At 41.8% G+C, this 27,257-nt stretch overlaps 1 protein-coding gene across 4 annotated transcripts in view; it reads right to left on the bottom strand.

Moving 5' to 3' along the window:
* ECE2 (endothelin converting enzyme 2) overlaps positions 1–26,962 on the bottom strand; it is a 99,390-nt gene extending 72,428 nt beyond the window's left edge. The window contains exons 1-2 of one of the 4 annotated variants that reach the window (XM_044289500.1): positions 26,741–26,962; positions 25,552–25,642 (exon numbers count right to left, since the gene is read on the bottom strand). Coding sequence is in view for 2 of the 4 variants with exons in the window: in XM_044289498.1 (XP_044145433.1) it covers positions 26,741–26,803 (63 nt within the window). In the remaining 2 variants the exon portion in view is untranslated. Of the gene's footprint in view, positions 1–11,453; positions 11,572–25,551; positions 25,643–26,727 lie in introns of those variants that run through there. The other 3 variants (XM_044289501.1, XM_044289498.1, XM_044289499.1) reach the window with 3 other exon arrangements.
* Between the last annotated feature and the right edge of the window lie 295 nt (positions 26,963–27,257).

The raw sequence follows: 27,257 nt of genomic DNA on the forward strand, positions 1-27,257 counted from the left end.
TCTGCCGCTGCAGCTCAAGGATGGTGCGCTTTGTGGTGTACGAGTGGCTGAAGTGCATGCAAAGTTTCCTATTTTTAGGATGTCTTGCAGATAGGTGGAAGACTTCAGGAACCGCTTGACAACCAGATCTAACACATGTGCCATGTAGGGCGCATGGCTCAGCCCTCCTTGATGCAGCACCGACATCATGTTCTTCCCATTGTTGGTCACCATAGTTCCGATTTTGAGTTGTCACAGAGAAAGCCAGGATTCGATTTCTTGATGAAGGACACAGAGCAGTTCCTCCCCTGTGTGAATCCGTTCTCCCAGGCAAACGGGTGCAGAACAGCGTGACACCGCTGTGCCCATCACATGTGGTATGCTGGAGGGGCACTGTGAATTGTCCCTGCAGTGGAGGCTGAGGACACGGTGGAGGGTTAGGAGGCAGAGGCGGACATTTTTGCAGGACTAACGGGGTGAGAACATGGAGGCAGAAGCGGTGTCACTTGGCCAAGTTGCTGGTGTGGCTGTGCAGAAACCACAATCAGCCAGTGGGCTGTGAAGGACGCTGACCATAGTTATAGCTCCACATGTCGGTGGTGCCATGCACTTTGGCAGACACACCGACAGGCTCAAGGACTGGCGCACCTTCTGTTCTAGATACGTGTGTAGGGCTGGTACTGCCTTTTTGCCAAAGAAATGACGGTTTGGGACACTCCACCTTGGCTCGGCACAAGCCATCAGTTCTCTGAAAGGTGCAAAGTCCGTCACTTGGAAAGGGAGGGACTGCAGCACCAGCAACTTGGCCAGGAGCACATTCAACTTCTGCGCCATTGGATGAGTGCATGCATACTGTTGTCTCTTGGCAATCGCTTTGGTAATCGATTGCTGACAGAATGACTGATGAGGAGGAAAAGCAGGAGCATCAGGACCAGCAGATGATGGTAGGGACAGACAGCTTCCTTCGGCTGAGGTGGTGGAGCCTTGACTGCCTGAAATCAAGTGCGTGCCACTGGGTGATACAGTGGTTGCTGCAGCAGGCTGGACCACCACATCGGAGCCACGGTCTCCCAGGTCACTTTATGGTGACGCTGCATATGTTGACGCAGGGCCGTGGTGACAACATTGGCACCCTGGCCACGCTTCACCTTCTGCCCACAGATTCTACAAATGGCCATGTTCACCTCCTCCGGCAGCTTAACAAAAAACTGCCACACCGCCGAGTAGGTGATTTTACCCCCAACACTTCACACTGACTGACTGCTACCGCTGCTGCCTCCGTGAAACCCTGCACAACTACTTTCCGGGCAGGTAGGCTCCTGGAAAGGGGGTGGTCTACCCCGGGCACGTTTGGCTTCCGACCTCCCACTGCTGCCACCCTGCTGACTCCCGGCCACGCTAGCAACTTGATGGCTCCGCCGCTGCCTCACGGGCAAGCTGCCACCCTCTTCTCTAGATAATGATGAAGCCTCTAATTCACCCGGCTCCCAAGTGCCATCAGCTACATCATCATCATCAAGTACTGTCTGCACGTCACTAATGTCCTCCTCAACGGTCTCTGGGTCAGGAGCCTGATCGCTCCTAACACCAGCTCCCACACCACTCTCCTCATCACTACTACTTGCCCGCCTACCGGAGGAAGCGCGGATGTCTCTTCCACATCTTGGCTGGCCAGTAGCTGCTGACTGTTCTCTAGTAGCTCGTCCTCGCTGTATAGTGGAGCTAAGCCCACAGCATATAATACTTGTCTGGCTGAGGGAACAGAAAAGGACAGATGCAGGTTGAGGACAGGTGAGGGCACAGGGCCTGGTCCCGAGCCATGCCAACTAAGGCTTGTGTCTGACAAACCCATTGACTGTTCGCTGGGGGTGTCTGATGTCACTTGGGATGAAGTGGATGACAGAGTCAACCATTCAAGAACCGCTGGGTTGCAGGTCAAGACACGACCGCTAGATGACACTGGGAACTCAGGACTCTTGCTGTGACTCCTGCTGCTATGCCCCCTTACTCTGCTGCGACCTGTGCCTGCGCCAGAAACATTTAGGCTTCTGCCACTGCCCTGTGCAGGGCCTGGCACTTCTCTGTCTGACATACTGTTAGATCAAATAAATAAATAAAAAGAATTAAAACACCCCAAAAAAGTCTGTAATTTTCTCACTTCACCACACAACGGCTAATAAGCCCTTTTTCCCCACTAATATATGCCACAAAAAGCTTTAGAACATATAACTGCACCGCTGAATGGCAAATAGGCCCTTAGTTTTTTCCACTTATACATGCCACATAAGGCTTTAGAAAATATAACTACACAGCTGAATGGCAAATAATATATATTTTTTGCCACTAATACACGCCAAAAAGGGCTTTAGAACATATAACTGCACCGAATATTATATATTTTTTCCACTAATGCAAGCCAAAAAGGGCTTTAGAACATATAACTGCACCGCTGAATGACAAATAATATATATTTTTTGCCACTAATACACGACAAAAAGGGCTTTAGAACATATAACTGCACAGCTGAACAGCAAATATATATTTTTCCACTAATATATGCCAAAAAGGGCTATAATTTTCTCACTTCTTTACACAACGGCAAATACTTTTTTTGTGCCACTAATACACCCCAAAAAGGCTGAACGACAAATAATCTATATTTTTGTTCCATAAATACATGCCAAAAAGGGCTTTAGAAAATATAACTGCACCACTGAACGGCAAATAATATATATTTTTTTGCCACTAATACACGCCAAAAAGGGCTATAATTTTCTCACTTCACCACACAACAGCTAATAAGCCCCTTTTTCCCACTAATACAAGCCAAAAAATGCTTTAGAAAATATAACTGCACAGCACAAGGGCAAATAAGACGTGGAAATATTTCCTTGTAATAAACCCTGTTAATGGCTGTATCAAACAGCACTTGCATCCCAATAACAAGAACGTTTTGCTGGAATTACAGAGCTGTATAATGGCAATTTGAATCCGCAGTCAGTGCAGCAAGGTGTAATAGGATTGTTCCTATTATCCAGGTGGTAAACTCCCCTACTGAACCCTGTTCTGCTTCAATACTGTGGAATGATTCCTCCCTATCCTTTCCATGAACTTCAATACAGCAAAATAAAAGTTTTTAAGTCTTTTCTACCACTGACCCTAGCGCCTGCTGACGTCTCTCCCTGCACTGAGTACACTGGAAAATGGCTGAATCCAAGGTGGCTGAGGCTATTTATAGAGCTGTGATATCACAGGGCTGGCTGGCTGCATGCATGGCATGGTGGGTAATTCCTCGTTCCTAGAGTTCTTTGCTCCATGTTCTAACAAGTGCAGAAGCCTTTTTAGAAAAAATGCGATTCGTTACCACAAAGCTTGAGGAAATTCGGATTCGGTGCAAATCAAATTTTTCCTGAAATTCGTATCGAATTCCACTTCATCAACTTTAATTTGCTCATCTCTGGATCCAATGCATTCTCTGTACAGTATTAAAATGAAGTTTTATGAGAATCGACTTCGGATGAAGCATCCACTTCCGATAAAGCATCCTAGTTACAAGGTGGCATGACTTTGTAGCATCTATGTGGTTTTTTGTGTGCTAACAGTGAGGGGCATGCACAGATCTCCCAGTAGATCTCAACAGTGAAACTTAGAATGGGCCCCTCACTCCACCAAGTTTCCTAGTATGTGTGTGTCAATCACTCACAGGCAATACAGAATGCAAAGTGCAATGCTCCAGATTTCTGCCCAAATTTTTTTTTTAATTAAGCAAAAGAAATTTTTATAAAAAATGTAATTAAAAAAGTCACCCTTGGCCTCACCCACATTATCCAACTTCTGTGTCAGAAAAAGTGAAACAGGTGCTTCATAAACATTGATTCTGAACACCATATTTCTCAATGTACAGTAGTCACACCAGACAACTGGCATATATAAATTGATAAATCTGCTTCCCTTCTATTACAAAGCTGGCTGCCTGCAGCCACCACTAGAGGTTTCGCAGTGCACAGGAATTTATGTATATACAATTGACTGAAATAGAGGCTGCATTTATCAGTTTCTATTGAGCTCTCCCTAGTGGTAGCTGCATAAAAATGCAGTGATTCACATAGGGAAGAGAACTGGAACCTACCACCCCCTAAGCCCCATAGCAATTGCGTGGTATGCCACTGCTGCTGTGACCCCTACTATTTGGAACATTTTGTGGCGTATATCTAATTCACTAGTTCTTTGACTTTAGGGTAACAAGCCAAACAGTTAGCCAACAGCAAGAGCTTATATTACTTACATATTAGAGTAGCTTGTATTACTGTAGCTTGTATGTAGAACTGTGCTACACTACCTGCATTAAAATTTAAAGGGCTTCTGTCACCCCACTAAAGTAATTTTTTTTTTTTTGGCTAGTTACATTCCTTATAGCGCGATATATGAGAATATAATGTTGTCACTTACTTTCATTCGGCCGTTTCTTAAGAAAACAAAGTTTTATAATATGCAAATCAGTTCTCTACCAGCAAGTAGGGCGTCTACTTGCTGGTAGCCGCCGCAAAAAACCGCCCCCTCGTCGTGTTGATTGACAGGGCCAGCCGCGATCTCCTCCTCCGGCCGGCCCTGTCAGTATTTCAAAAATCGCGCGCCTCTGTTCATTCGGCGCAGGCGCTCTGAGATGAGGAGGCTCGTCTCCTCAGAACTCCCTCAGTGCGCCTGCGCCGATGACGTCTTCTCTTTCGGTGATGTCATCGGCGCAGGCGCACTGAGGGAGTTCTGAGGAGACGAGCCTCCTCACCTCAGAGCGCCTGCGCCGAATGAACAGAGGCGCGCAATTTTTGAAATACTGACAGGGCCGGCCGGAGGAGGAGATCGCGGCTGGCCCTGTCAATCAACACGACGAGGGGGCGGTTTTTTGCGGCGGCTACCAGCAAGTAGACGTCCTACTTGCTGGTAGAGACCTGATTTGCATATTATAAAACTTTGTTTTCTTAAGAAACGGCCGAATGAAAGTAAGTGACAACATTATATTCTCATATATCGCGCTATAAGGAATGTAACTAGCCAAAAAAATACTTTAGTGGGGTGACAGAAGCCCTTTAAGAATGTTGAAGGCACATTTATCACAAGTAGTGTAAGAATGACACGTTACATAGCAAAAAAAATCCAACATACACACCCTACATATTTGCCACAACACATACTAAACTCACTCAGCCATCTCTTGGCTGTTGCACACTTATGTCTATATCTCATGCTAGTGAATTATAGATTTGGCATAATCGTCTTTACTCGCTCACTCATGCCATTTTTTGCACTTTAAACTTGCACTATTAAATTTTAGACAATTCAAAATGACAAAGCAATGAATTTTTTGGGTTAACCTGTTATACCATACAAGTATTAGGACAAAATTCAAAATAGCACCAGACTGTCATAAATATATCACGTGCACTATTTTTTTAATGCACATTGTGCATATCTTGAGCATATTTTATTTGATAAATATGCCCCATTTTATGACACCATAAATTGCATACCATGACCTGTATGCACATGACATGCATATACAGTACGTTCAGAAAGTTTTCAGACACTTTAACTTTTTTCACGTTCAGTTTTGTTGTGGCCTTGTTGTAAAATAAGCAAATATTTACGTTTTTACTCATCAATCTGCACTAAGTACACGACAAGAAACTGAAAACAGAATATTTTAAATATTTGCTTATTTATTGAAAAAGGAAGAACTATAATCTTGCATTGACATAAGTATTCAGAGACCTTTTACTCAGTACTTAGTTTAATCATCTTTGGCAGTGATTACAGCGTCCAGTCTTCTTGGGTATGATGCTACAAGGTTGGATGGGGACGGTCAGTGTACAGCAATTTTCAGGTTTCTCCAGAGATGTTTGATTGGGTTCAAGTCAGAGCTCTGGCTGGGCCACTCAAAGACATTGACAGAGTTGTCCCTGTGCCACTCCTGTGTTATCTTAGCTGTGTGCTCATTGTCGTTTTAGAAGGTAAACCTTCGGCCCATTCAAAGCACAGTGAGTCAGGTTTTTACTAAGAACATCTCCATACTTTGCTCCATTCAGCTTTCCCTCAACTCTGATCAGTCTCCCTGTCCCAGCCGCTAAAATAATTCCCACAGCATGCTGGTGCCACCACCATGCTTCACTGTAGGGATGACATTGGGCAGTGCCTGGTGTCCTCCAAACATGACGCTTATAACTGAGGCTAAAAAGTTCAATCTTGGTTTCATCTGACCAGAGAATCTTGTTTCTTACTGAATAGTCCTTTAGGTGCATTTTTGAAATGTGTATTTTACTGAGAAGATGCTTCTTTCTGGGCACTCTGTCATAAAGCCCAGATTGATGGAGTGCTGCAGTAATGGTTGAACTTCTAGAAGTTTCTCCCATCTGCACCAAGTATCTTTGGAGCTCAGCCAGAATGACCACTGGGTTCTTGGTCACCTCTCTTACCAAGGCCCTTCTCCCCCAATTACTAGGTTTTGTGGGGCGGCCAGCTCTAGGAACAGTCTTGGTTGTTCCAAACTTTTTCTATTTAAGAATTAGGGAGGCCACTGTGCTCTTAGGAACTTTCAGTTTAGCAAAAAGATGTAAAAACAAAGATGATCAAGAGAAATGTGAGGCCCTCAGAGCTAAATTTCATGTGTCATAAGCAGAGTGATGGAGAAAAACTCTGGTTAAAATTCTAAAGATTTAATGGAAAGTCTTTATGTATGCAATTAACAAGAACATTTTTTTGATTTTCCGTTCACAGAGCCATACAAGGGCTTTTTTTTGTATGGATAAGTTGTACTTTCTAATGGCACCATTTAATATTGCATATGATGTAGTGGGAAGCTGGACAAAAATTTACAAATGGGATGGAATGGCAAAAAAAACAATCCCACCACAGTTTTATGGGTTTTGTTTTTACATTTATATAGCTTTTCTTGTGTTTTAATACTTAAAAATGTAAAACTTTTATAGTTACATCTATGGAGCTGTGTGAGGGCTTATCTGTAGTTTGTAGTCATACCATTTTGGGATGTTCTTTTGATCACTTTTTCTAACTTTTTTGGGGAGTTGAAGTGATAGAAAAATAGCGAATCAGACATTTTCTTTTTTTCATTATTCTGCTATATGGGATAATTACTTTTATATTTTAATAGTACTGGAGTTTTGGGATGTGGCTGGTTAATGATCTTTATTTTTTTATTCTTTATTTTTATTTTTTAATATGGGGGAAAGTATTTTGGGGAAGGGGAGAAAAATGAAAATGAGGGATATACTTGCTTTGCGATTATTGCAATATATTGCCTGATTCTTTGAGGACATCTGCATATGATGTATATTGCTAATGATACTGTCTATTGATGTATTGTATTTTCCCTGAATAAAACTGTGTTTAAAAAGAAAAAATATGGGGGAAAGGAGGGTGATTAGAATTTGTATATAGCTATATAAGAGGGGCACACCTACATCTGATTCATACCAAACTCTAGACAATAATTAATTTTAAAAATTTATTAAATACAAATGATGTGCAAATAAGGTACCTATTCACTCTAAAATACAATATATATATATATATATATATAAAAAAATGACCATGCCAAGGGTGCTCGATGTGAGGCCACAGCAAATGATGCAATGTCTATTTCAATAGATCGTAGCGATAGATACAATGTCTATTTCAATGGTCTCAGCTTGTACTGATAGTGGATACAGTCTCTATGTTGATCCGCAATTTGTCAGCGATATATCCAATATACAGGTAACTGAAGTAACAAGATTTTTGCAATATGTTGCATATATACTTTCACAGCTATAGCTTAATTGTATTTAGCTAGTACACTGTGAGATGTAATGTTAGCAGGTTACTCACTATTTCAAAGCAGTAAAGTGTTCGGATTCTTGTGCTTAACGTGGCGTCCCACGTATTGCCAGCACAGATGGTCGTACCTCCGATCGGCTTTTGAAGCGAGTAATAAATTTGCAACCATAGAAAGAGTCCGCTTAAATGCAGGGGTAGATGTGGGATTGTACCCTCTTACGGATTGTGGTGACTCAATGTCTTCTACCCAGGACAAGGCAGGACTATCGTTTCTTTTGGCAAATATTCGGATGTTGCAAATAAAGATGCGCAGGTGAGCTGCGGTTTTTCTTTCTTTTTGTAGAGACTTGTATACAAGTTTTTTAATATATATATTGTATTTTAGAGTGAATAGGTACCTTATTTGCACATCATTTGTATTTAATAAATTTTTAAAATTAATTATTGTCTAGAGTTTGGTATGAATCAGATGTAGGTGTGCCCCTCTTATATAGCTATACTTTGACTCTCTTTTAAGGTTTGGGGTAACCTTTTTAGGGGGAGCACCCTTTTCCTTGCAACTTGGAGGGTGAGCCATCCCTATACTTCCTAGAATTTGTATATATTTGTTGTTTTTACATTTTTAAAAACTTTTTTTTAAGGGACTTGAACATGCAATCATCTGATCGCTACTCCAATAGACTGTAACGATTTACACTGCAGCCTATGGGCTTCATAGGAACATTGCTATGGTAGGCCTCGGATCCTTCATAGGGCCCAAAGCTGTCATAACAGCTACCTCCTTCTCGGCATTGTGGAGCTATCCTGGACCTGGGAGCGAAGCGCTCCTGGGGTTTCACTGCTCAGATGCCATGGTTTTAATTGAGGGATAAAGCTGATCATGGACATTGCCTTCAGGTTTCTGCTGTGTTAAGCTTTCGACCGGGTGCCATCTTTAAAGTCCTGACTTCTGCTGTACATGTATGGCAGAGATCGGGAAGGCCCCCAATGCACGTCAATGGGGACGGATCCATTTTCTCTGCCACAATCGAAAATGGATTGACTTTCAATGGAGTTCATGACGGATCCGTCTTGGCTATGTTAAAGATAATACAACCGGATCCGTTCATAACAGAAGCAGATGGTTGTATTATCAGTAATGGAAGCGTTTTTGCTGAAACCTGCCAGATCCAGCAAAAACTCTAGTGTGAAAGTAGCCTTATTATTTCAAAGATAAGAGGTCTACTGATCAGGTTCCACTGGTCACCATACATGTCATCTTGCATTTATGTGTTTTGTATCAGAAGCTGAATGGCTGTGATGTCTGCCTTATACAGTAGATTGTAAGCTCTTGTGAGCAGGACCATCACTCCTATTGTTTGATTCTTGATTACTTTCTTACTGTAATGTCTGACTGTCAGTACAGGTACTCTCCTTTTGTAAAATACTGCAGAATATGTTGATGCTATATGAACAAAGATTTATCAACAACATCCACAGTTGTAGGTGCTCCCTAAAAACACATCTTTTTAGGTAAGCCTTTCACATCCCTATCTAACTCTCCTACATTAACCCCCCCCCCCCTCCCGCATCATTCTTCTGAACCTGATCCACCACACCCCATGCACTCAGAAGCAGTACAGATATCGGCTGTTGACTGTTCATGCAGCCTTAGATCTACTCCCCTATTGTGTTTTAAGATGGCCGGACCATTGCACAAACCAAGCAGTAGTTACCTTTTGTCTCGCCCTCATCTCCTCATAAATGGTTGGCTCTTGTGAGCAGGGCCCTCATTCCTCTTGTTTTAATTGTTGACTTGTTTGTTGCAATAATATTTATGACTCTGTACATGAAACCCCTGAGTATAAAGCGCTGTGGAATATGTGTGCGCTATATAAACTAAGATTATTATTATACTGTTTATTATTATTATGACCTATTAGTATGATGCTGATGTGCATGGGCCTTTAGAAAGGGTATTGCAAAACAGTTAATGAGGACATTTATGAAGCAAATAGAAAGTTGTAAAATAATTGCTTTATGGTTTTAAAACCTTTAGCACCTAAAAAGACCTAGCTCTATCAAGAACAATAAGTTTTACCGATTCCCAGTGTAACATATTAGCACAAACACTACCCCGTCATTTTTCATGACCAACTACATACTTCCCAACTGTCCGAGATCCGGCAGGACAATCCCGGATTTCAGTGCCCATCCCACAATACCGGAACGGCTGAGCTATGCCCCACAGTTGCCTGTAATGGTAAAGCAGTGAGCCCTCCGCTCTGCTCCCCACTTCACCATTCCTCTCAGCTGCCGATGCTCCACTCTTTTGGACTGCTACTTTGAAGGGGGAGAATCATTACTATGTGGGGGCATTAAGAGGTCTGAGTGGGATTGGGTGGGTATAGCTATGTTGTGAGCGGAGTTGAAGGCGTGGCTTAGTATAAAAGTTGCAGCAGCTCACCCAGCATATAGTCCCCCTCTTTGTGCATTTCAAAAGTTGGGAGGTATTTAACTATAGACAATAATATAAAATCCATTATCCAATTACATCTAAATGTGACACGCTTGCATTTTTACACCACTCACTACAATTTTGAAAATTGGGTGGCAAAGTGGACATGATCAGCCTAACGGTGGATTTAAGCCACATTTTTCAACTGCGACTTTTTAAGAAGTTGCAAAAATTGTCACAACTGTACTCCAGTAAAGAGGTGATATAGAAGTGGAGTAACATCAGACATAAGTGTTAAGGCCCCTTACACGAGTAGATAATTGATTTGATCAAGTGACAAACGAGTCGTTAACGGTTGAGCGATCGTATATTAGATCGTTTTTCAAGCAAACAGTTGCATTTCCACCCATTGTGGAATCATCTGTGCTGTAAATGATACCTTGTGGAATTCTGAACGTTGAGTGATGATTTACAGTAGGTGTGGACATCAGCGATTGCAAGAATGACAAACCCTTTCAATGTTTTTACACTACTCGATCATTGATCACCTACGCTCAAATTCACAATTTTTCAAACGATTATCTACTCGTATAAAGGGGCCTTTAGACTTGAAGATTCACCAAATCTATCAAACATCATGTGACATTTGATAAATTTGACAGATAATACATCGACGCAGAATCCTGCAAAACTGGATTTAAAAATTCCACTTATGATAAATCTCCCGCAGTGCTTCCAAAATACAACTACGTAAGGCAGGATGAGATATGATAAAAGAATTGGTGAAATGTCTGAAACTTTCCAAACTGTCATGAGAATGCTTATAGTTTAGGCAGAAGAAAAAGGTACAGGGCCTTGGCTACATGGAGGAAGACGCTCATATCACAAAAAAAGACTTTACATAGAGGAGGTGAAGGTACATGTAACACACAGTTTTTAAATGATGATTATTACATAATATTGAGGAATAAAGGCTGAACATAGATAGATGAAAAAGACAGATAGATGATGGTTTGATCTATGTGTGTTGCATATATGTATATTTCATCAGGATAGCTGTTATTACATACATTATGCATACATCCACGCCTACATCACTGCATGTTACATATAGGCTTGCATAACACCTCCTTTTGTACATCAGTGTATATGGATGATCAGAGATAAATTAGTGTGCATCCAGTGTATACAGCTCTCCCTTGGCACTTACGCTGTTGCTGAGATTCTGAAGCGCAACGTTCATCCTGGTGATGATAGAGCAGCATCTACATGAGCCAAGCCAAGAAATCCAGAGCCATGCGCAGGAGCCAAGGGATACAGTGCCCACTGCCCATCCCCGGATCACCCTACGGATCCTAGCTAGCCTTGGCAAACTGCAGGGAGATAAGGCCTGAGAGAGAGGGAGGGAGAGGCAGGGCGAAGGAGGGAGGGAGTGAAGCAGGGGCTGCTAACTGGGAACGCTCTGGTTACCATGACAAAACCCTATTGTATCCTTCAACAGGAAGGACAGGAGAGCATCAGATGTTACAAGGAGGGGGGAGAAGAAAACCAGACTACAGATAATTTGTAAAGAAGAAAAGAGAGAGCATCTAGATGGAGAGGATGGAGAAAGGCAGATGATACACAAAACAATGATACACAAAAACTACGACAAAAAGGTTTACGCAATAAAATAAAAATGTAATAATAATTATAATAATAAGCACTTACCATTGTGAGTGGAACCTCTAGTGATTTACTAACCAGGGCTTTCATGTAATTTACTATTGACCCTGTAGCAGGTACAGAGCTTTACAATGGAATTATATGTAAATATAATAATTGTTCACTCTAATAACGCCCTAGTATGTTTATGTTCTTCGTGTCATGCTTCTTAACAAATTCAATTTTTTTAGTTATATTTGTTATACGCCTGGTATTGGTTACTAAATTATAGATGTTGTTTTGGTTAACCAGTAAGTAATAAACTTTACAGAGGTTATATATTTTTATAACATTTCTTTGGATGATGCGTAACCGAAAAGCTGCTCTTGGGGGTCTTGGCTACTGGGAGCATTGACACCAATGGACGCCATTGCTGCCTCAAATCAGAATGCCATATTTGTTGTAGGATCGCATCATCTTTATTGAGAATTATATAATATATATAATAATACCAGTATATATTCTAATATATACCGTATAATAGAAACATAGGGGCACATTTATTAAGATCAGCGTTTTAGACGCTGGTCTTAATAAACCCTTAAAGTGGCAGTGGATCTGCCAGAGTTATGAAGAGGCGCCAGCCTTTTCATAACTTTGGCGGATCCTCCGCCAGTTCTAACTGTAAGACAGCTTCAGAGCTGTCTTACATTTAGACCTTTGGTAAATGAGGCGGATATACTGGCCTGTCCCCTTCCCCGTCCACAATTTTAGACATGGCATGAGCGGGGAGAAGTCGCAGAGTCCGGTGCAATGGTTATCTGTGCCGGATATAAATTTCTAATTTAGGCGTATTTCAAATTCATAAATGACCCCCATAGACATTCAAACATTGCATTTCGGTATTTGGAACAAAGGCTCAAGGGTGCCATCCAAAAGACATAACTATTAAATCAACTAGCTCAGAAATATAACCAGTACTATAACTAGCATTACAATGCTCATTAGTAGCAATAAAACAAACATATATTTAAAAAAAAATAAAACATTAAAGAGACTACAGAAAAAAGACATATGACAGACAACAGGAAAAGTGGAATATAAGGGGTATAAGAAGATGTTACATTGGAGTGTGTACTATCAAGTAAATGCACTTTGGAGGATTCAAATCAGCAATCTCGTAATATTCAGTGGGCCAGATTTATCATGACTCTGACAGCTCACTCCACTTTAACATATGGCTAAAGTCAGTTTTAGCCAAGTCAGATTTATGATCGGCCCTTTAAGACTGTAATAAATGTGGTTTGACGGTAGCAGTTTATCCGTCAGTAAGCAGCTTTACAAAAGTCGCACATCTTTACGAAAAAGTTGCACGTTTTTATGAAAAAGTCGCATGTTCTATTAAAAAGTCTCATAAGATAAGCAAGGTCCTCACTGGAGTGAAATTGCGACTTTTTTGCGACTTTTTAAATAGTCCCAATAGTAAATCTGTCTAGAGATTCATTTACATAAGAAAACACGCCCACTTTCAGAAAACTGGCGAGCATAGTGCAGAGCAGAAAAAAGTTGCAAATTTGTGCGCAGTTTTAGCGTTTGGGACTTTTTTGGGGACTTTTTCACTCCATTATTCTGACCTGAGCTAATGATAAATCTAACCCAGTAGGTTTCCCATATGGACGAAATGCTTTCAAATACATCCACCCTATTGAAGAGAAGGGCGGTAAGGTATTCCATACCATGTATATCCCTGCCTCCAACTCTGAGTATAAGGCATCTGGCAGCTCTGAGGATATGCTAAATTAGACTGGTTCATCATTTGTCCGTTCAATAAGGAGGAAAATTAACCCCTTCTACCCCAGGCCAGTTTTCACCTTCCTGCCTATTTTTGCTAATTTGACATGTGTCACTTTATGTGGTAATAACTTTGGAATGGTCTTACTTATCTAACCAATTCTGAGATTGTTTTCTGGTGACAGATTGTACTTCATGTTGGTAGTAAATTTGGGTCAATATTTTTTCATTTATACAGAAAATTCTAAATTTGAATTTCTCAACTTTTAAGACAGATAGTAACACCTCATAAAATATCATCATCAACATTCCCCATATGTCTACTTTATATTGGCATCATTTTGTAAATGTCAATTTATTTTTTGGACGTTAGAAGGCTTAGAAGCCTTTTTCAAGAAAATTTATAAAAACAGTTTTTTTAAGCACCAATTCAGTTCTAAAGTGAAGGGCTTACATCAGGCATCCTCAAACTGCGGCCCTCCAGCTGTTGTAAAACTACAACTCCCACAATGCCCTGCTGTAGGCTGATACCTGTGGCTGTTCAAGCATGCTGGGAGTTGTAGTTTTGCAACAGCTGGAGGGACGCAGTTTGAGGATGTCTGGCTTACCTAATAGAAACCACCCATAAATAACCCCATTTTAGAAACTACATCCTTCAAAGTATTCAAAACTGATGTTACAAACTTTGTTAAACCCTTTAGGTGTTCAACAAGAGATAAAGGAAAATGGAGGTGAAATTTCAAAATTCCTTTTTGTTTTTGCAGATTTTTTATGTTAATCATTTTTTTCCTGCAACACAGCAAGGGTTAACAACAAAATAAACTTCAATATTTATTACCCTGATTCTGCAGTTTACAGAAATACCCCATATGTGGTCATAAACTGCTGTTTGGGCACATGGCAGTGGTCAGAAGGGAAGGAGCACCATATGGCTTTTGGAGGGCAGATTTTGAAATGGCTTTTGGGCGCCATGTTGTATTTGAAGAGACCCTGCGGTACCCCTACAGTTCCAAACCCCCAAAAAGTGACCTATTTTTGAAACTACACCCCTCAAGGGATTTAGTAAGGGGTGTACTGAGCACTTTGATGTGAAAATTAAACATTTAATTTCTTCCAATAAAATGTTGCTTTAACCCCAAATTTTTCATTTTCACAAGAGGTAACAGGAGAAAAAAGGACCCCATTATTTGTTACCCATTTTTTCCTGAATACAGCAACACCCCAGATGTGGTGGTAAACTGCTGTAGGGTCACACCGCAGCAGAAGGGAAGGAGCGCCATATGGCTTTTGAAGTGCAGACTTTGATGGATTGGCTTATGGACACCATGTTGGTATTGGACAGTCTCTGGGGTACCAGTACAGTTATTTTCTGACAACCATACGTTTTTCTCTGTGTGAGGACTTATTTTTTGTCGTATGAGTTGCCGCCATCATCATTGGTTCTATTTTGGGAAACATAAAACTTTTTGATCACTTTTTATTTCACTTTTTGGGAAGCCGAATAAAGAAATCCAACAATTCTGCCATTACTTTTTGGTTTTTGCTATTGCGGAGTACACAGTGAGGGAAAAATGACATCTTATCTTTATTCTGCTGGTCAGAACGATTGTGCTGGTCAGAACGGTTTTGCATTGCCATTCTCTTAAAGCCATATTTTTTGGGGGGGGCGATTGTCTTGGGGAGACAATGTGGGAGCTCAATTTTTGTGGGATGAGGTAACTTTCATTGGTACCATTTTGGGGTACATATGACTTTTTGATTGCTCAATATTATGCATTTTGTAAGGTGAGATGACAAAATGACTGTTCTGGCACTGTTTTTATTTATTTCTTTTTACAGCTTTCACCTGACGGGGTAGTTCATATGATATTTTTATAGAACAGGTTGTTATGGACACAGAGAAACTTAATATGTCAATTTTTTTTATTTGTCTTAAGTTTTACAAAGTAAAAGCATTTTTGAAAAGAATAAATCTTTTTGTGTTGCCATTTTCTGAAAGCCATATTTTTTAAAATATTTTTTTAGTGATTGTCTTATGTAGGGGCTCATTTTTTGCAGGATGAAATGACAGATTGAGGCAGGGTGACCAAAAAATGGGTGTTTTGGTACTTAAAAAAAAAAAATAATTATGACATTTATGTGAAATTTTATAGAGCCCGGCATTACGGACGCGACAATACCTAATGTCAAATTTATTAATTTTTTCAGATTTTTTTTTTTTTTTACAATTTTATGACTTAAAGGGAACCTGTCACCTTCAAAAACCATCCCAAGCCGCCAGCAGTACCTGACAGTAGCCAGCAGCGTGTTTCCGACGATAATTTTGTTCCTGAAGGCCGATGCGGCTAAAGCTCAGAAAACGTTCTCTCTAGTCATGCTCTCTAGTCATGCTTGAAGTCAAGGGGGCAGAAGCCTCCTTGCTTCAAGTCAAGATAACCACACCCCCTTCCCTGCCCCTGAGCTGTGACTGACAGCCGGCAGTTCGGCTGGCTTTGCCGAACTCTCTGCATAAGCGCTGTCAGTCACAGCGAAGGGGCAGGGAAGGGGGCATGGTTATCTTGACTTGAAGCAAGGAGGCAGCTGCCCCCTTGACTTCAAGCATGAATAGAGAAGCGCGCCCGCAGGGGATAAAATAAAGTTTTCTGAGCTTTAGCTGCATTGGCGTTTAGGAAGAAAATTATCGTCGGAAACACGCTGCTGGCTGCTGTCAGGTACTGCTGGCAGCTTGGGATGGTTTTTGAAGGTGACAGGTTCCATTTAATTATGCGAAAGGGAATCTTTTTTTTACTTCAAACTTTTATTATTTTATTATGTACTATGGACTTCAACTCTTGTATTGTAATGCATTGACTGTCAGTGTAACACACTGACAGCCTTCCCATGAGACCCAGCCTGGGGGCTAGATACCATAGGCTTCCGTATGAGGCAATTTCACGGATGATGTTGCAGATAGCTGGAACTTATGAATAAACGTCCGACTGGCTTGATCCCAAACTAAGGCGCATATAGGTGAGCCCTATAAAACCCTAAGAGCTCTCCCTGACTGCTATGCCCATGCAAGGGTCTCAATGGTAGACGATTGCATGCCCACGTACCTAAGACTGTGTGACACCTGAAAACCCTATAATAGAGAGGGGACATGACCACCGGCTCCCTGCACTTAATACGGACGGAGTCAGGGTCACCTAGAATCAAGCCAGCAAGGAAACACAATACATTAAAAGACTTATCTGAGCAAACAGCAGCAGCAGCCTCCAGCAGTGAACACTTCATCCAGGAAGTAGTATAAACCGCAAAGTGAGGCAGTATGGGAGGGAATATAAAGGGAGACGATTAGTCTAAATAGGTGACATCTGGGAGAAGGAAAGGAGATTACAAAGTGAAACCAAAACAAAGAACGTCATGCAAGAGGTAGAGAAGGACGTCTGCCAGACCTTCTCACAGAACTGGCGGTGACAGGCAAGCCCTGATGCCTGTGTAAGTCATTGGGCAGCCATTCCAGCCATTGAGTCCCATTCACCACAGTGAAGCATTGGAGAGGGAGCTCCCTCTCTCTGAAAACCTTGTACATGCCGCAGTCAGCATTGACCATGGTACAGATGGGGGTTATGCGCCAGCATCAGTGCATTCACCAATGCCAGCGTATATAGTCAGGAACAACTGGGCCCCTGCTGATCAAGCGGGCGCAGTTCCTGCACCCGTCCGATCAGAGCAGCTAGTTGGGAAGGGGTTAAATAAATAACATAACAGGTTAAGAGGTAAGTGGACCTTCAACGTTCTCCAAAAGGGTCTCATAGCAGTGGACAACTTAACATCATATGGAATCACTTTATAAAATCTTTACTAATTACATTAATAAGGAACACTGTTGGAAATGTAGTTTGGGAACACAAAAGCCCAGATTTATTCATGTGTCTGCGCCAAAAATCTGTCTAAAAAATGGTGCAAATTGTCTCAATTTGGCACAGCTAGGGTTTCTACAATATTTTTCCAACATGCTACACAAAGAGACAGGCTTAGTGGAAAGGGGAAAAGCTTAGCGGGAAAGGATGTGGGCCTAAGGTGAGGCAAAATTGTGCCACAATTAAGTGGTATAAAAATCACAAAGTAAGCCAACCAATGGTTGGTATAGACTCAGAAACCATGGTAATCTTGATAAATCAGGTGTCCAGGTTGCTAACAACTTGTGATATCCAGTACTTGTGTGTTATAGTCAACTCAAACCACATGTGATCAGCTTCAGCCAGTGACTGGCCAATTCCTTTGTTGGTACGACTAGTAAGATTACTTTTATTTTATTTTATAATTTTTTTTTAACAGCATTCTGAGCCTTTGTAAAAATATTGGCTAGACAATCTCATCAAGCATAAAAAAAGAAAAAAAAAGAAAAGTTATAACATCAGTACATTTTGAATGTATTTAAAGGGTGTATACCACAAAATTAAAACTGTTTTATTCACCGGAGGTCTTCTTTCTTAATTTTTGTGGGTGGGGTAACAGCTCATTAAGCACCTGCATTTCACAGGATACATTGCAATTAGCCTTTGTTAATCCGTTCCTCCCCTGCATAGAAAACAGTCCCTTACATATAACCCCAGAGATATATACGGTATGTAATGCCCCAACAATTTTCTTTTCCTCTGTCTAGAGAAACATATAACTATATAATTTTTTTAAATTAAAAAGTAGGGATAAATGGACGAAAAATGTTTGGGCCACTTTGTATGAGACCACTACACTGGCAGGGGGAGGGAGCAGGGAAGCTACTGAACATAGTTACATAGTTGATATGGTTGAAAAAAGACATAAGTACATCAAGTTCAACCAAGGGATAGGTGGGGACAGGAATCCCAGAAGGAAGTGAGACTCAGATTTCTACATATTTTCATAAGCATTAATGTTGTTTACTTTTAAGAAATCATCTAAACCCTTTTTAAAACTGTCCACTGTTCCTGCTGTGACCACGTCCTGAGGAAGTCTATTCCATAGATTCTCAGTTCTTACAGTAAAGAAGCTTTGACGTTTCTGGAGACAGAACTTTTTCTTCTCCAGTCGGAGGCAGTGCCCCCTTGTCTTTTGAGGGCATTTTACATGGAACTGTTTTTCACCGTATTTTTTGTAAGGCCCAATTATATATTTGTATAGGTTAATCATGTCCCTGCTTAGACATCTCTTCTCAAGACTAAATAAATTCAATTATTTTTCATCTTTCTTCATAACTAAGACCCTTCATGCCCCTTATCAGTTTAGTCCCTCTCCTCTGTACTTTTTCCAGCAGCAGTGCATCCTTTCTATGCACTGGTTCCCAGAACTGAACTGCATATTCCAAATGAGGCTGCACCAACGCTTTGTAAAGTGGTAATATTACATCCCTGCCCCATGAGTCCATGCCTCGTTTAATGTATGACAATATCCTGGTGGCAACCCAACAGAAAAAATGACGTGGTGTTAAACAGGCAGGAAGTGCTCAAACCCATATGCAGTTGTGCATGTGTATACAGGGGAGCAAATTCTGCACTTGTAGCCCGTTACTAATGGCGATCCCCAGCAAAAATGCATACAGTGGATGATGCCCGCAGCAGACCACAAGTACCACAATATACATCCTACACAAGATTAGCAATTATGTGGATGTGATAACCAATATAACAATATAATAACATTTGCAAAGACAGGTGCACTCTGCGGTCTTACTAAACCCTCATACTGATGTTAAAATTGAGAGATTAGCCAACATATCCTACTGTGGAGGACATGTCTGAGCCCGAGCACTGACCTGCCTGTTTAACACCACGCCATTTTTTCTGTTGGTTTGTATATAGAGATGCTTGGAGGTGTATAAACTTCAATTTAAATGTGCCTGTTTTCCATCCACATGCTACAATTAGGTGCACCTGCGAGTCCTGGGCCATATCAGCCAGTCTTGAGTGGAACTCACAGACTCCTCCCATTGCAAGCATAGCTACATGCTGGCGGTAACTGGTGAGTTGGCTATGAGTCGGACCTTACGCTCCTGTAATTCGCCCACTGGCTCCTGGTATTGCCCATATGGCACAGATAGGTGAGTGTTAGGTCCCGAGCTACTTGAGAAACCTTGGCGCAGTGCTCGGGCTCAGACATGTCCTAAACAGTAGGATATTTTGGCTAATCTCTCAATTTTAACATCAGTATGAGGGTTTAGTAAGACCGCAGAGTGCACCTGTCTTTGCAAATGTTATAATATCCTGGTGGCCTTAGAAGCAGCTGATTGACATTGTATGCTGTTATTTAATCTACCATCTACAAGGACATCCAAATCCTTCTCTATCTCCCAGTGTTACATCACCTAGGACATATGAAGCATGGAGATTATTACTACCAAGATGCATAACTTTACATTTATCCACACTGAACCTCATTTGCCAAGTTGATGCCCAATCTCTCAGAGTGTTAAAGCCAGCCTGTAGTTCATGGACATCTTCCATAGACTGTACAGTACTACAGTCATGGCCAAAAGTTTTGAGAATTTTATAAATATTGGAAATTGGAAAAGTTGCTGCTTAAGCTTTTATAATAGCAATTTGCATATACTCCAGAATGTTATGAAGAGTGATCAGATGAATTGCATAGTCCTTCTTTGCCATGAAAATTAACTTAATCCCCCCAAAAATTTCCACTGCATTTCATTGCTGTCATTAAAGGACCTGCTGAGATCATTTCAGTAATCGTCTTGTTAACTCAGGTGAGAATTTTGATGAGCACAAGAACGTCAAGGAAAGAGGTTCAATTCTTGTTAAGAAGGCTTCAGGGCGTCCAAGAAAGTCCAGCAAGCGCCAGGATCGTCTCCTAAAGAGGATTTAGCTCCGGGATCGGAGTGCCACCAGTGCAGAGCTTGCTCAGGAATGGCAGCAGGCAGGCGTGAGCGCATCTGCACGCACAGTGAGGCGAAGACTTTTGGAAGATGGCCTGGTATCAAGAACGGCAGCAAAGAAGCCACTTCTGTCCCAAAAAAACATCAGGGACAGATTGATCTTCTGCAGAAAATATGGTGAATGGACTGCTGAGGACTGGGGCAAAGTCATATTCTCCGATGAAGCCTCTTTCTGATTGTTTGGGGCATCAGGAAAAAGGCTTGTCCGGAGAAGAAAAGGTGAGCGCTACCATCAGTCCTGTGTCATGCCAACAGTAAAGCATCCTGAGACCATTCATGTGTGGGGTTGCTTCTCATCCAAGGGAGTAGGCTCACTCACAATTTTGCCCAAAAACGCAGCCATAGATAAAGAATGGTACCAAAACACCCTCCAACAGCAACTTCTTCCAACAATCCAACAACAGTTTGGTGAAGAACAATGCATTTTCCAGCACGATGGAGCACCGTGCCATAAGGCAAAAGTGACTCGGGGACCAAAACGTTGACATTTTGGGTCCATGGCCTGGAAACTCCCCAGATCTTAATCCCATTGAGAACTTAAGGTCAATCCTCAAGAGGCAGGTGGACAAACAAAAACCCACTAATTCTGACAAACTCCAAGAAGTGATTATGAAAGAATGGGTTGCTATCAGTCAGGAATTGGCCCAGAAGTTGATTGAGAGCATGCCCAGTCGAATTGCAGAGGTCCTGAAAAAGAAGGGCCAACGCTGCAAATACTGACTCTTTGCATAAATGTCAATAAAAGCCTTTGAAACTTATAAAGTGCATGTAATTATATTTCACTACATCACAGAAACAACTGAAACAAAGATCTAAAAGCAGTTTAGCAGCAAACTTTGTGAAAACTAATATTTGTGTCATTCTCAAAACTTTTGGCCACGACTGTACATAGCTTGGTGTCATCTGCAAAAATAGAAATGGTGCTATTAATCCCATCCTCGATATCATTAATAAATAAATCAAATAGAGGGCCCAGCACTTATAACCCGGGACCATTCTGAATAGGAATAATTGACCACAACTCTCTGGACACAGTCCTTCAACCAGTTTTCAATCCAATTACAAACTATACTTTCCAAGCCTATAGACCTTACTTTACCTATTAAACTTCTCTAAGGGACAGTATCAAAAAGTCTTTGCAAAATCCAGAAACACTACATCCACAGCTGCCCCTCTGTCCAGGCTTCTACTCACCTCCTCATAAAAACAAATCAGGTTAGTCTGACAACTTCTGTCCTTGGTAAACCCATGTTGGTTATCACTTATAATATTATTTACAGTCACATTGTCACCTGCCGGAGACCCTGGGTAAGCCTCTGGGACGTCGGGAAAACAGGCACAGGTGAAAGAGACCAAGGTACAACATGACTTTATTACACAAGTAATAAAAGCAAATGACAAAACCAGGAAACTAAAATGTACTGCAAGGATCAGCGGGTGTGAACCCACTGTGACACTGACTGGCAATACTCTGGAGGGGCGTAACTAAACAACACCAGGTCTTCACTAGCGCCTCTGATGGTGAGGATAGACTTGAGCCACGGTAGTAGCTAGGGGCTACTTCAGAGCATAAACAGAGTCAGTGGCAGCAGGAACAGACGGGCACGGAATCAGGAATACACCGGTAACCAGGAACAACAGACGCTAGAACCTAGGACAGAACAGAGCCAGAAGCAGATGCCTGCACCCCAAGCATAGTAGAAGCTAGAGGGCCCCAGGCAGAGCTGCACACGGATGGCGATTCCCCCTCCAGGCCAGGGATCATAGGACCCTCTTCCGAAGGCAGACATAAACAAGCAGATATAGATATAGACAGAAACGGACATGGACAGAAACAGACGCAGATAAGCTCTGCTAAGCTAATGGACACAGGGCATAGCAACATCAAGGCATAACATAATCACAGAACAAGTACAGATCAGACAGGAAACATAAATGCAGAATTAGACGATACCACACCTAGCCAGAAAGCCCCTTGGGTTAGCGACAAGTGACTACACCCAGCAAGCAGGACCAGGACTAACATACTTACAGCCTGAACAGAACAGAGTAAACAGAATAGACTGACAGAACAACTAAACCAGATCTGACCACAGAAACAGGACACATTGGGAGAAATAGGTGCTAAACGAGTGCACCTGCAGGAACAGACCCACCCACAATACAGGAGGATTAACCCTATCAGGCCAGGACCAGAACACAAGCAGAAGCGCCGCTGCCAGAACGCGAAGGCTTACAACAATCCGCGCACCGGAACCACAGAACACAAATCGGGGAGGGAAAACATAGACAGGCGGTTCAACAGCCAGCCAGCCAGCATGCAACCCCAAGTAACCAGCCTACACAGGAAGGGCAGCCTGCAGCCAGTACACAAGAGGACAAGCGGCCAGCATACGCAGCAACTCAGGCACAGAAAAGCGCACTGTGACACACATACTCCTGTATATAGTCCCTTAAGAGTCCTTCAAACATTTTTCCACCAACAGAAGTTAAACTCACGGGTCTATAATTACCTGTGAAGGGCCTAGATCCTTTTTTGAATATGGACACCACATTTGTCTTGCGACAATCACTTGCCACTGTACCAGTACCTAGAGAATCTTTAAAAATTATAATTTTTTTTCTTTTTATAAACAGGGGCACAGCAATGACTGAACTGAGCTCTTTAAGCACTCTTGGGTGTAATCCATCTGCACCCGGAGCCTTGTTCACATTTACCCTATTTAACTTCTCTTGGACCATATCTACAGTTAGCCAATTGAGTATATTACTGGATGTACTAACAGCCCCAGCACCACAGATATCAGCTCATTTATCTTCTTTTGTATATACAGAGCTAAAACCCCCATTTAGTACCTCTGCCTTTTCCTTATCTTCAGTGACTACTCCCCTCTTACTATTATTTAGGGGACCTACCTGCTAGGACCTTGTTTTTTTTTTAGCATTTATATATTTAAAGAATTTTTGGGGATTTTTTTTCCTCTCTTTTCCCACCTGCTGTTCATTTAGTATTTTTGCTAATTTTATCTCCTTTTTACAGATTTTATTAAGGCCTTTGTAAACTTCAAACGCTATAGCTGACCCCTCAGATTTGTATTTTTTAAATGCCCTTTTACTTTCCTTTTCACAGTAGCTGTGCCGTTTATACTTGTTACCTAACGGAATAAATTTTTTAGTGCAATTACTCAATGTGGATTTAAAGCTCTCCCATTTATCCTCAGTATTATGTGACAGTAGCTGCTCCCAGTCTATGGCCTAAAATGCTGCCATCAACCCAGGGAAATTAGCCTTTTTAAAATTCAGTATCTTTGCTCTGCCTGACAGAGTTTGCTTCTTATAGTTTAGGGGAAATCTAATTATATTGTGGTCACTATTACCTAGTGTTTCTCGAACAGTAACATTTCCAACAAGCTCTGCATGATTAGAAATTACCAGATCCAACAGAGCATTGCCCCTAGTGGGAGCTTCTACAAACTGGCCCATAAAGTGGTCCTGCAGAAAGTCGCTGAATTTTCTCCCCTTTGCTGTTGAGGAGAATCATGACCCCAGTCAATGTCTGGGACCACTGTACCAGCTTGTGCTGCCCGCTCTATTTGGTTATACAGTTGTGTTTCTATCTCCTCTGTGATGTTAGGGGGGTCTATAGGTTACACCAAGTATTATTTTTTCAGTGTTTATATCCCTTTGAACTTCCACCCACAAGGTTTCCACATCCTCACCCACAATTGCCTCTTTCACACTTTTCTTCAGATCACTCCTCACATACAGTCACACGCCACTGCATTTTCTATTGACCCCGTCTTTCCTAGTGTAAAAGCCTCAATATTTACAGCCCAGTCATGCGAAGAATCCAACCATGTCTCAGCCACACCAACTACATCTATGTGTTCTTCTAGTACCATAGCCTCCAGCTCCCCCATTTTGCTAGCTAGACTTCTGGCATTTGTGAAAATACATTTTAAATTACCATTACCTGTAAAGTGAATATCTGGGATTTTTGGGTTAGTCCACCACTGATTGTTGGAGAAGTGAACCAAAAGGACAAGACAAGAGGTGGTGCTACCAGAGAGTAAAATATAAATAAATAAATAAAAAGAATAATTGGGGTCATTTATTAAGACCAGCATTTTAGACGCCAGTGTTAACAAACCTGCGCTGGCGTCAGCCTCTACATAACTTAGGCGCATCCACTGCTGGCTTAAATCTATGCCAGCTCCCTTACTGGCATAAATTTTGATAATTTTCTATGCCTAAAACAGCCATAGACAATGATAAATGAGAGGGGCTGGCCCACTTCACCACACATGCCATGTCCCCTTTTTTAGAATGCGGATGGGGAAGAAGTCGCAGATTTGGCTGCAAATCCACTTTGCAACCTAATCTGCGACAGATATACGCCAAAAATTGACGTATATCTATTCATAAATGACCCCCAATATTTTTATTGCATGTGTACTGCAATAATACTTCATTAAAGTAAAATGCCGGTATTCTAATCTTTGCTTAGCGTTCCCTGTTCATGGGATAACCCCTCTAATTGCTGTTAGGCTACTTTCACACTAGCGTTTCTCAATTCCGGTATTGAAATCCGTCATAGGGTTTCAATACCGGAGAAAAATGTTTTCTGTTTTGTCCTTATTTATTGTCAATGGGGACAAACTGTAACTGAACAGAACGGAGTGCTCCAAAATGCATTCCGTTCCATTTGGTTGCTTTACCATAACGGAGCGCAAACCACAGCAAGCAGCGGTTTTCTTTCCATCATGGGATGTGGAGCAAAACAGATCCAGCATGACCCACAATGCATGTCAATGGGAACGGATCCGTTTTCTCTGACACAACAGAAAACGGATCTGTCCCCTACGGACTTTCAATGGTGTTCATGACGGATCCGTCCTTGCTATGTTAAAGATAATACAACCGGATCCGTTCATATTCATATTATCAGTAACGGAAGCCTTACCTAGAAGAACTTTGAAGTAAAAACTGCACTGTTCTCACTTCTTCTGGCCCTTCATGTTGTCACTACAATATGAGTATGCTTGTTCTTTATTCTGTACAAGAGAAAAATGCCATTAGTTTTTTATTTCAACAGCAAGTGTAGTGTCCCACTAGGTAAATGTGGGCACTACACAAGGGTTAATATGGCCATTGTATTTTATATGATGCTTTATGTGATTTTCCCTGTGCATTTCCTGTATCAGGCCTATTAGAGTGTAGTTCCTCCTTCTAGACAGTAGAGGGAGCTAGGGAACCCCTAGTATTTATAGTCAGTCCCAGACAGGAAAGGGTCAGTGCAGGGCAGTGTGTTCCAGGAGGCTAGTGAGTGCAGACTAGCCAGCCTGAGGTTCCTGAGTAAAGCAAGCTTAGAAGTTGTCCCACCAGGAGAAGGGTTTGCCTCCTGAGAAACCAAGTTCCCATTACAAAGCAGAGCAGAGCCAGTATTCCAGCCAGACAAGAGAGCTGAAGGGCAGAAGAATTATTTTGGAAAAGCAAGGATATATACCTGAGGAAGTTTTCTACCAAGGATAAAGCCAGCATTAGGGCATACGGGCCTTGGGATCAAGACAGACAGGAGTTCTGAGGAATAGTGCACAGGATTTCTGAGGAAAAGTGCAGCCTGTTCTGTAAGTGTTTTAACCCTCTGATTATCTTGCAAAGAACATTGTACCTGCCATTGATGTGAAAGCCTGCTTATGATTGCTGCTGCCATGTGGAACTGAACCTAGCATGTACAAAGTTAACTGTTTCCAGTAAAGGAAGTTTTGGTTCACCACAATCACGTGTTCCTCAATTATTCCTATCATCAAACAGGTGTGCCACCGTTACAGGCACTGGCGTCACGAAACTTAAAGGGATCTTGCCTCCCGGCACATTAAACACCTGCAACATCCAGGGCACCTCATCTACCATCAGGCCTGGTCCCTATACACCGAGAGTGCCCCAGAGGTCTCCTGTGCCAGCCTCTCCATCACTGCTGTACGCCTGCCCAGGGTATCCCATAAACTGTGAGTAACCAAGAGCAACCCTCGTTTGCCTATTAACCGTGACCTCACCATCGCAATACCCTGCAGGGCTGCGTATTGCACAAGCACTGGATTACAAGAAGTCCTTAACACAGATTCCCTTTTATACATACCTCTGTCACTTACCTTGCGAGCCCCAGTCCTTTGTGCCATGCACACATGTAAATGTTCTGCAATGTGCTTGTGCATTGCTATTTCACTTGCATAGCTTGGAGTTATAGCTGTATTATTTCTTCACTTTCAAGCGCAGCAGGAAGGGTGTGAAGTTAACTTTTTCCTTCCACCGTAATTAATGCTGGTTAAAACAAAATACTGAACAATAGTCCTTGGAGTGATAACTATGGGTGGTGGCACATGGGGACTCTTTTTTTTTTGTTGGAGCTTGTTTGCTCTATTAGAAAAAGTATTCCACTAGCATACCAAGCATATGACAATGCAAACAGCATTATTTGTTAACCTTTCTGTATTTCTATATGTCACCAGGGCTGTATAAATCTGCATCACTTCTAAGGTGCACTGCTTACCATGTTTGACAAATGAAGGACATTGAGCCCTTTATATTCAATGTCATTTGCTGAGAGTGGTGACTAGATAACCACTAGGTTTTTCGGCAACAGCTGCTATATCACTGTACTCCTGTTCC

This window comes from Bufo gargarizans, chromosome 4, assembly GCF_014858855.1.
Source record: "Bufo gargarizans isolate SCDJY-AF-19 chromosome 4, ASM1485885v1, whole genome shotgun sequence".
NCBI lineage: Eukaryota > Metazoa > Chordata > Amphibia > Anura > Bufonidae > Bufo > Bufo gargarizans.